The 10,653-nt window shown below is 41.7% G+C and overlaps 1 protein-coding gene across 2 annotated transcripts in view; it reads left to right on the top strand.

Moving 5' to 3' along the window:
- The window catches only part of GRIA1 (glutamate receptor, ionotropic, AMPA 1), a 116,440-nt gene that overhangs the window by 83,765 nt on the left and 22,022 nt on the right, over positions 1 to 10,653 (top strand). For both annotated transcript variants that reach the window (XM_009081472.1, XM_009081473.1), the window contains exon 10: positions 611 to 981. In XM_009081472.1, the coding sequence (XP_009079720.1) occupies positions 611 to 981 (371 nt within the window). The remainder of the gene's footprint in view (positions 1 to 610; positions 982 to 10,653) is intronic.

Here is a 10,653-nt window from a genome sequence, read left to right as displayed (position 1 = left end):
GGAAAGCATGTAGGGAGCATCAGTGCCCAAGTCTCTGTCACACTGTATTGGAGCAGGGGTGATCTGTCTTCTGCTGATAGCCCCACTGTATATGGTGACAGCCATTTCAATGCATTTCTTTCTCCATTTTCAAGATGAATTGCAAAATAAGCGGAGAGTGCGCATCAGTGCCTCTGGAACATTTTCCCCCTTCTCCTGCATCAGTTATGCAATCAAAAAGCAGTTCCTGATGGAAGTAAACATCCTGACATCCCTTTTCAGGCGATTGGCCTTTCCTTGCCTGTTTTGATGTCTGGATAATAAAACTCTTTTAGAGAAAATCATCTGCATCAGATTGTGACTTCAGTGGATAAATCAGACAAGAAGAGTTGGGTGGCTGCAAAAAGAAAACGCAGTGATTTCAAAACAGATCTGGTAATCAGTTGTGATAAAAAGGAAATAATTCACCAATATTATGGGCTTCTCCATTTTAAGTTTTTTCTTGCAGTTGGTTTTGTCTGATTTCATCTGAGATAGTGGGGTTGAACAGAGGTCTAAGGAATGTGAGCTGGAGTTAGTAGAAATATTTTATCCCCAATCTGAAAATCTCTTTTCTGTCTCTCCTTTTCAGAGGGCGGATGTGGCTGTGGCACCATTAACCATCACTCTGGTTCGAGAAGAAGTTATAGACTTTTCCAAACCGTTCATGAGTTTAGGTATATCTATCATGATAAAAAAACCTCAAAAGTCCAAACCAGGAGTTTTTTCCTTTCTGGATCCTTTGGCTTATGAGATATGGATGTGCATTGTTTTTGCCTACATTGGAGTGAGTGTTGTCCTCTTCCTGGTGAGTCGCTTCAGCCCTTATGAGTGGCACACTGAGGAATTCGAGGAAGGACGGGACCAGCCAGCCAATGACCAGACGAATGAGTTTGGGATATTCAACAGTCTCTGGTTCTCCCTAGGAGCTTTCATGCAGCAAGGATGTGATATTTCCCCAAGGTGGGTTGCCTTCCCCAATGAACCTTCTTCAAGTTCATCTGGTTTAATCTTTCTGCGTGCTCTGAAGCTGAATAGGTTTTGCTTTGACCTTCCTTCCTGAATCATAATGTAGTTTCATGAATCAGTTAGATTCAGAAAGGATCCAAAGGTTCACAGGTCTCACAGCTGTGAACTTTGGACCTCAGATCTGAGACCATAAAAATACCATTCAAATTTATCTTGGTGAGTTCTTTTGAGGGAATTTACAGAAGTGAAAACAAGATTTTCTAACGTCACCCGATTTCAATCTATTTTAGTCAGTCATTTATTTTGTTGCTAACAAAAATAAGATCACTCCAGCATTATACGGAAGATAAAAATTACAGCAAAGTAGGGAGAAATGATACAGCAGGTTCTCTGTGAAAGGTTATATAGTCTGTGCCAAACATTATGGAGCACCGTGAGTGGCTTTAATTGTTACTGGCCTTTAGAAAGGTTAGAGAAGGACTGAGTTTCATTTTGGTTCCCATTTCAGTCAATAGTTCTGCTGCCTCAAAGTTCAGTAAGACCCAAAGAGTTCCTAAAGGGACTTTTTGGTGAATTACTCTCGTGATTACTTTTAGATAATTTTTTCTTTCTTTTTGGGCTCTGTCTCCCTTCTCTTCAAAGGAAAGTCCATCAGAAATACGTATCTCATGTGTGAACATAGTAGGCAGAGGTTGATTTCCAGCATGTTGGGATGGCATCAAAGCTTAGGGGATGAGAAGGAGTCACAGCTGCATCAGCAAGTGGAGGTAACTCTGCACAGCTCAGCACAGCTCCCTCAGTATGGCTGGGAAGATCAGGCACCAGCTTGTTGGCTATCAGATACCAATTTGTCCAAAAATTAATGACTTTGGAATAGCAGGGAAATAACAGCCTGCAGAGCACTTTGGTAGTGACAGCCTTTATGAATATATTTTATCATCCAATCATTGATTAGTGGGAGGCCAGGCAGAGCATTCAGAAAGTTTTCCCAGCAGAGGAAATTTCAGCTTTCTCTCTGTCTTGTAACACAGCCCGATGCGTTAGGATCAGGTTATTGTGATTCTCATACTCGTTGTTGTTCTTGTCATTCCTATTATTAGTTAGGAAAGAGAATGTCTTCCTTTTGGGACATTTCAATAGATGTTTTCTGATCCAAGAAGGAACATGGAGAGGTGAAAAGCTGAGACATTCAGGAATAGCGAATTTGGTAACATCTTTAATAAAAAGTGTCAGGGAAAGATCAGTGAATTTGATTCAAATAACAAGATTTGCTCTAGCTAAACAACATGCTTTGAATCACCATTTCAAAGCGTTGTTTTATTTTGCTTTGAAATGGGAAATGAGAATCCTTCTGTCACTGTTTATTTTAGTGTTGCTGATTTCACCAGCCTGATCATGAAAATCACAATTTCATTGAAACCAACATTTTCCCGTGGAACACAAGAGCATTTTGAGACTACAAATATTTGCAAGAAGAAAAAAAATTAAATATTAAATATGGGAATTATTATCACTCCCAGTACTCTGAGCACAGCTCCTTGAGGTGGTTGCAAGTGGAGGGGGACATTTCTGTGAAATGTGAATGCAAGGAGGAAGCAGGAGAGTGAGAATTTCAGTAGGAGGTTGTTGTACAGGAAGGCTCCGAGTGCGCTCTGTATGTCACACGTATTTTTCACAAGAACCTAGTGCAGGATTTCTGTGACACATCACTTAGAAATGAATGCTTGGTGGAACGACATTGTGGGCAGGTGGAGATCTGCTCTATTCTAATAGATTTCCTATCTAATTGCTTCTAAACTTATCACTACCATCTCTCAGCATCTCCCCAGTAATGTATTAACCAACATAAATAGCTTCTGTTATACATCTGTTCTGTCATTTTCTCTCCGGCATAAAGGAGCAAGTGCAGGGGTGTATTTTGTTTTTGTAGGGGTTTTGGGTTGTTTATTTCAGTTTTGTTTTGGAAAGGAGGAGGGGAAATTTGTCTGGAGTTTGTTGTTTTTTTCCAGAGCAAGCTTGTTTTAAGTGCATATGCCACTATGTATTTATCTTTAAAAAAATAAGTAAGATCAAAACCTCAGGCACATCACTCAGCACAGCGGGTGGTGAGGTTTGCAGCAACAACTTGCTCTTGTAAATGTGTGTTCCTCAGTCTCAGACCAGTCCCCAGGGAGCTTCAGTCTCCCACAGCGACAAAAATTTGCTTTTGAAGGAAAGTGTTGTCCTTTTTAAGGACAGTCTTACTAGGCAGAACTTTAAACAGGCTCTTAAATATGCTGGTCACAACCTCACAAGGACTTTGAAGATACACTGTGATTTTGATGACCTGTGGATGGTCAAGACAGTGTAGCTATGGGTTACCTGCTCATAGCCTCTTTGCATGAGGTCAACTGATACGCTTGAAGGTCTGAAGCCTTCATGTCTAGTCATAGACTGGGTGAATGTGACAAAGGCAAAATCAGTCATGGAGAGTCCCAGCTGGAGCTGGTGGCAGTCTGTGTTGTGCCTATGGATGCTGCAACATGAGCATGAGCAAGGAATTGATCCCTCCTAAGCAATAAATGGGATGGCTCAATTGTAGGTACATAGTTTCACACCAAGGAGGCTCTTGGTCACCTGGGACTCTTCCCACTGGAGTGTGTCCTGCACCATCACTGACCAGAGCCTCCCCTGGATGTGGTACAGTTCCTACAACATGGACTAATTTGTCCTGCTTGAGGTGAGATAGTCCCTGTTGTTGTCCTTAAAGCTCTCAAGCTTGGAGTTGTGTGTAGTTTCATGTACATAGTAATGGGCAGGAACCAGTGAAGTCTGAAATGGACCATAAACCATTAGGCTTTGCAGAGTGTCACCCTAGCTTCAGAAAACAGTCATGAAATTGCAAAAGCACTCATTAAATGTGAAATACAGACCCAGAAAGTAGCTTCTCAGTGCAGGCATCAGAGGTAATAAATAACCCGCAGCCAATAGCGAGAGGCAGCACAAAGAGGAATGTGAAGTAAATATGACTCACATTGTACCATTTTTCAGAAATGTAGTTTGATAAATTGTCTTCAGAGCTTAAAATAACCCCAGTGTGCAGCAGCTGTGGAGAGTAGGACCTTGCTAATATCCAGCATGTTGCTGCCATTCCTTGCTTAGGATGGACTTGAGGCCTTTGAGGAGACTGAGGGGATGTTTGGGCTTCCTGACATCCTCTCAATCAAAACAAGGCATTTGAATTTTTCATCTGTTCCATCATTTTCTGCGAAATAATTTGTTTGATTGTTGTGAGAAGGATGAAAAAGTAGGGAGCAAAATAGATATTTCTCGCATCAGCTTCCTATCTTGATCTTCTCTTTTTTGTTCTTGCAAAATGTGTTGTTTCATATGGTTCCAGCTCAAAAGAGACTTCTTGTATATTGGAGACTATTAAATTGAATCCAGTAACTCTTCCTGTGACTCAGAAAACTTATGTTTGACTAAAATGAAACACATTTGGCTAAAATAGATCTTCCAGAAAGGCATTTATTCTTCATTTGAAGATACCATGAGACAGAAAAGACACCGTTTCTCTCAGCTGAGTTGACTGTAGGAGCCTTATCCCATCTAGACTTTGACAGGAGGATAAATATCACACAGTATCTATCACCCAGTAAATGCAAACATCCTTTGTGCCCTGCCACAGGAAAATTAAAGATCTCCAAAACTTAGCTCAGCTTCTTGGGGTCTCTCTTTATACTGCGTTGTGGAAACAAAACACATATCTTTTGAATTCAGATCAAAATGTAGAAGGGAAATGTATACTCCTGTCATAACACAATAGAGTATCATGCCACAAGGCCTGGACAACAGTGTTTGAAATCACTCATCATAAGCTTTATGATTGAGAGTGGAGCTGGAGATGCCCAGGTTAGCCTGTGCTGGAACTGAAATGAAGGATGAAGCTTTCATCACAGCCTGTGTCTGGGAGAGAGCCAGGCTTGAGAGGGGATGTGTTGAGAGCATCAGTAGGGATACATGAGCAGGAGGAGACTCTGTGCTGCTCTGTGCAAGGTGCCAGCAGGAACCACTGCTGGGAAATGGTTGGGTCACACTACTGTGCCCTAAAGTCTGTGATGGTTAATGTGTGCAAGGAGACATGGCACGAGATGTGCTCCACCCTTCAGCTGGCTTGGCATAAAGAGTTAAATGGGTCTTGGGATAAAGAGTTAAATAGGTCTTAACTTGCCTGCAGAGTCCAGAGCTGGAGGCATTGCAGGGTGCAGTGGCATGTGCCAGGCAGTGCCTCCCAGCTCAGGGGAAGGTGCTGCGTAGGGAGGTTTGCTTACAGAGATGATGAATGAATGAATGCACTCCAAGGCAGGAAGGAGAGAGATAAATGCTGGCTGCTATCCAGTCAATAGATAAGATCTATTATTTATAGGCGTTTTGTGGACATTGTTATTTGTTTTTTTGTGACATGGAAACAGCTCTCTGCCTGATCTATACAGTGTGCAGACAGGCTGTGTTCACTGCACTCCTTTCTGCTGCACTCAATCATAGCAGTTTGTCTGTGGAAGAGCAAATATGGGATTTGTTATGTACCTGTAATTAATGCTGGGCATTTTCTTCTGCTATTTTTCCTGTTTATTTACATTTCTTTTTAGATCAATTGGGAAAACGTCACAGGAGACTTCAGCCGTAGAGCTGGTGCAAATAACAGCAGAATTACTCCACAAATTGTTGAGGTTTTTTTCCCTAAACCTAGAGATTTTGAAAGCCAGTAGCACTTTTTAAATTTCATCAGAATGTTCCTAGTACTGAAAGATTTTATATAGTTTTAGGCAAGATCGAAATCAGAAATTGGTTAGAATAAAAAAAATCTTTTTTTTTTTTAAGTGAGAGATTCAGTTTGGATTTTTTTCCAAGGGAATTATTTCTGTTCTGTCCTTTGTAAACTTATATTTTCGGAGTACTTACTTATTTTGCTAAAACTTTAGAATTAGAGAAATTAGAACCAGCTGCATTTAGCAATCAAAAGGATTTTAATTCCTTCCTGAAATGAAGGCTGAGGCTTGGTGTTTATTTGATGACTCTTCTTGATTTCAGTAAGTGTCTTCTCTGACTCTCCAACCATCTGCCTTGGAAATGGCCTCAAATTGCACTAGGGAAGGTTCAGATTAGATTTTAGGAAAAATTTCTTCACTGAAACAGTGGTCAGGCATTGGAGCAGCCTGCCCAGGGAAGTGGTGGAATTGCAGTAACTGGAAGGCTTCAAAATGTGTGTGGATGTGGCACTTGGGAACATGGTTTAGTGGTGGACTTGGCAGGGTAATGGTTGGACTCGATGATCTGAGATGGTTTTTCCAACCTTAATGATTCCATAGGGACAAAGCTCAGGTTCATTTACTGTTGGCTGTTTGCTTGAACTGGTGAGGTGAGTTTGGTCTTTGAGAATTAAAGTAAAAAAAAATCAGGATTCTAACTTCTGGAAAAGTCTTATTTCCTTTGAAAAGTGTATCAAATGATGTTGCGATTATCTCTACCTGGCAGAGTTAATTATGTCCAGAGAGAGGAAATTCAGGTCACAGGGTAACAGCAGCACTTGCAAATCACCAGGAACTGATGACCACACTTATTTCTGAAACACACTTAACCAGGGAAAGTGACTCACCAGAGGAGCAGCTTGACAAATTGCACAATATCTAACTAAACAGTTCCCTTTGGAGTCTGCGCAATTCCATGGCAACCAGAATGTGGCAGCCAGGGGAAAATGGAAATTCTTTTAAAATAGTCATCCTTGCTGTCCTCTTTTTCATTTGGAAAAATGCTGAAGGATACAGAGGACTCAGCAGAAGGAAATAACCAACTGAGAGTATTGTTGGGAAAATGCAATTTCATCTGTAAGGGAAAAATTAGTCTTTTGAATTTCCATGTTCTGCCATCTGAAAATGTCTGAATGCTACAGAGGTAATGAATGTTTCCTCCACTGATCTGTAAGCTACTTTCTCAGGATTGTTTCCCTATCAGGCATATCTAGTCACTCTTCCACAGCTCTGACTTGAGGCCTTTACCACTGAGGTTGCTGGGGGACAGCAAGAATTTTGCTGAAAGTTCCCCCAGTGAGTGACAGATTCACTAATCGTTCCACCAGCTGTGTTTAAAATAAGTCATCAAACACTTCATCCAAAAGCAGATATATCTAAGCTAAAAATACTTCTGCAATCTCTTTCTTGAGGACTAAATAAATGTTTCTCATATTTTTCATTGAAACTAAGGTTAAAAATAGCAGGGGGGAAAGTGTATTGCCCGTTATTTTTTATCTCTTGGGAAGTTTTATTAGGACATCTGAAAGAGGGTAGATTTGGATTAGATCTTAGGAAAAAACTCTTTACTGTGAGCCTGGTGAGGCACTGACAGAGAATGCCCAGAGAAGCTGTGGCTGCTCCATCCCTGGAAGTTTTCAAGGCCAGCCTGGATGGGGCTCAGAGCAACCTGGGCTAATGGAAGGTGCTGCCCACGGCAGGGGAGTGGGAACTATATGATTTTTAAGATCCCTTCAAACCCAAACCATTCTATGATTCTATCAGCTCTGACATGGAAGTGGCATGTGCTGCTTGTGTTTCTGGGCACTGGCTCAGGATCATGAGTGGCACTAAGATATATAGGGATTTATTTATAGCCCTCTCCCTGACTCCAGCAGGAGACCCTCTGAGGCTCCAGGGACTCCCTATCATGCTGTGCTCTGACTTGCTGATTTTCAGTAAGAGAAGCACACCTTCTCTTTTCTTTTTCTTTCCTCTTGGTAACTAGGTATTCCTAAGCAGTTGACTCAGCTGGAGTCTGCAGTCAGGACTGTGCATGATTTTGTCTTCCTAATATCCAGGTCAATTGCCAAGTGTTTTTCTCAAAGAATAAGGATTGTGAGAAGCTGAATGACCTCCACCTCCCTGAAGTGGTGTCCTCTGCAAGGCCACCTGTCACACACTACTTTAGTGTTGGCACTCCAGAAAAATACTGTAGCTAGGATGGGAAGCCCTGAGCATGTTTTCACAGGGAAGCTTGCTTAAATAACTCTTCCATATGCTGTACATCACTTTTATCAGCACTGAGATATCATGTGCAAACTCACTGTATACACAGTCGAATGAGCTTTGAACTCCTCAATTCAAATTGTTCTGGCTCACAACACACAGAGTATCCACAGCTGCTCTTTGCTGGTTTCATCCCAAGAGCTGACCAAAACCTCATGGCCTTCCACTGGGATGCTCAGAGTGGTTCCTTTTTTACACTGGAGTTTAGGATTTATTGCACCCCTTCTGGTTTTGGCTGATTTCATCCCAAATACTTGCCCTGGTAACCGGGGAAGAACTGTACCCCCTCTTCATGAAAAGTTCAGGAATGCATCCATACACCAAGCAATGTCCACTGTACCCCCCAAAATGGTGAGCAGGTGAAGAAAAAATTATTGAGATAGGACAGAGTACTATGTTATCCATTGTGAAAGGCTTGAGGAAGCTGAATTACTGGGAAAAGCAAAACGTGGGTCATGCTAAGAAATTGAGGCAAGAGCCTTGTGTGTTTGGACATGGTCTGGAGCTGGAGAGGGCAGAGCGTGGTGTCATCTCTGAAGTCCTCCATGCTGGTGTCTTGGTCTTCCTTTCATTTTCACATGGATCAAAGGAGCCAAGTGGGAGCTAAGGAGCACCTGGTTCATATCCTCTAGTGGCAGAGAAGGGCATACAGCTCCTGTACACAGTCCCTTCTTGAAGCAGCAGCACACTTTATGGCATTCAATCTGTATAATAAAATCATGCAGTAATTCTGATTAGTGCCTACCCAGAAGAGTTGCTGCTTACCCTCAGATCCAAAGGCTAAGCAGCAATAATCCAATCATGGTAATCATAACTTACTACTTTGATCTTCAGATAAAAGAGTCTATGCAAGTGCAAAAGTGTTACATCACTGTTATTTGGACAACTTCAAAGCATGTTATATACACTAATGAATTCTCCCAACACAGTCTGATGAGAAGTAATAGGAGGCAAATATGTGAACAGAGAAGTAGAAAGGAAGGAGAAGATGAGTCCTCATATGGTGAAGGGGAAAAGCAGTAAAAATCAGCACTTGTACACTCTGTATAAGTGTGAGACATGAAGAAGAGTCCACGAGGGTCTGCTTGCAGGAGTCAAGTGCACAGGATGCTTTGCTGTAGGGGGAATTTTCTCTCTCATTTCTTGAAGCTTTCAATAAGAAGCAAGATCTCAGGCTGCAGAGAGGAAATCAGAGGGAAAGGGCAGTTTTTCATCTCAGCAGTGCTTCTGAAGCCTTCCAAAAAAAAAAAAAGAAGCATCACCAAATGGATTTTAGCAGGTGAAATAGGGGCAGCAGAAACATTGAATGTGTTTTCCCATCGCAGTTTGGGAGTTTTAATGTTAAAAGACAGGCACACCTGTGCACATAAAGCTCTTCTAAAAACACTGTCTGGGGAGACCAGGCTCATTCCTCACCAGTTCTGCAAGACATACAGTATGCCCTTGTATAAAAAAGAAAGGCTCAAAAGTGAAATTAGAGAAAATGTACATTCTTGGTGAGGGATCACAATTTAAATTAGAAATGAGAGAGAAAATGAAGGGAATATTTTGAAATATTGCTCAGAGTGAAAATCTTCCAGTGCAGAAAATACTCTCCTCCCAGAAAAAGATCTTTCTCTCATCAGAATGGGAAATCTGACAAAAGACAGGCCAAAAAAAAGGTAGAGCAATGTGAGCCAAGGCAAGGCACCCTGGAAGAAGTCTGAACTAGGTTATCATAGCATTGCCCAGAAGTCTCAGAAATGGAGCTCTAAATCATGAGCACATGTAGATGACTAAAGAGGATCATGGTTAAAAATGAAGAACTGATAGCATATAATCCAAAACATATTAAATCTTTGGGGGGGGAAAAAAGCTTTTTCATCACGTAGACTTTGAAGAAGAGACTGCAGGAGAGCACATGGAATCCAGTGAGTCAGCAAAGGACATTAGCACAATAGGCCGTTGTTTCAAAAGAAGGATGAGTGCTGTTAAATTTGGGGCCACCTGAGGTTGAGGAAGTTCCTGTATAATGAATCTCCTGGGGCTCTCCAGCAACTGCTTCTGACAAAATTTTATGCTTGTCACCTTGTGAGTTTTGCTCAGCAAAGCGAACAAGTGTCACCAGAGTGAGAAAAATACATGAAGAGCCTTTTTTTTTTTTTACAGTGAAATTTTTGCTGAAAGGCATGACAGGAATTGGGGTTTCTTCCTTGTAGCAAAAGCTGGCAAAACTGCAAAAGAGGGATGACTTTGCCTTTCTCCAGAGCTGCCAAGCAGCCCAAAGTGACCATGAATTCCTCAGCAAAACACCATCTAAGCCCTCAGCCCTTAAACTACCCTGTTTGCAACACAGAGAGGTTCACTGTGCCTGGACTTAAAAGGATGACAGTGTGTTTCTTTGCATGTACCTGTTCTGCCTTTCAGCTACACTCTTATTTTTTCTCAGGGTTCCAGCTCATCCCTCTATCCTAGCCCTGTATTTGCAACATTTTTAGCAGGCCTGTGGAAGAGCTGAGTGTATGATCCTGCAGTTTTAGGGATGAACATCTCATTTCAGCAGCCAGTTCTGACTGCTCAGAGATGGCAGGTCCCTCAAGTGAGGGACAGTTCAGTCATACAGTTCTACTCT

This window comes from Acanthisitta chloris, unplaced genomic scaffold, assembly GCF_000695815.1.
Source record: "Acanthisitta chloris isolate BGI_N310 unplaced genomic scaffold, ASM69581v1 scaffold2099, whole genome shotgun sequence".
Lineage (NCBI taxonomy): Eukaryota > Metazoa > Chordata > Aves > Passeriformes > Acanthisittidae > Acanthisitta > Acanthisitta chloris.
Note: the sequence above shows the minus strand (reverse complement) of the source record. Positions and strands in the feature narration are given on the sequence as shown.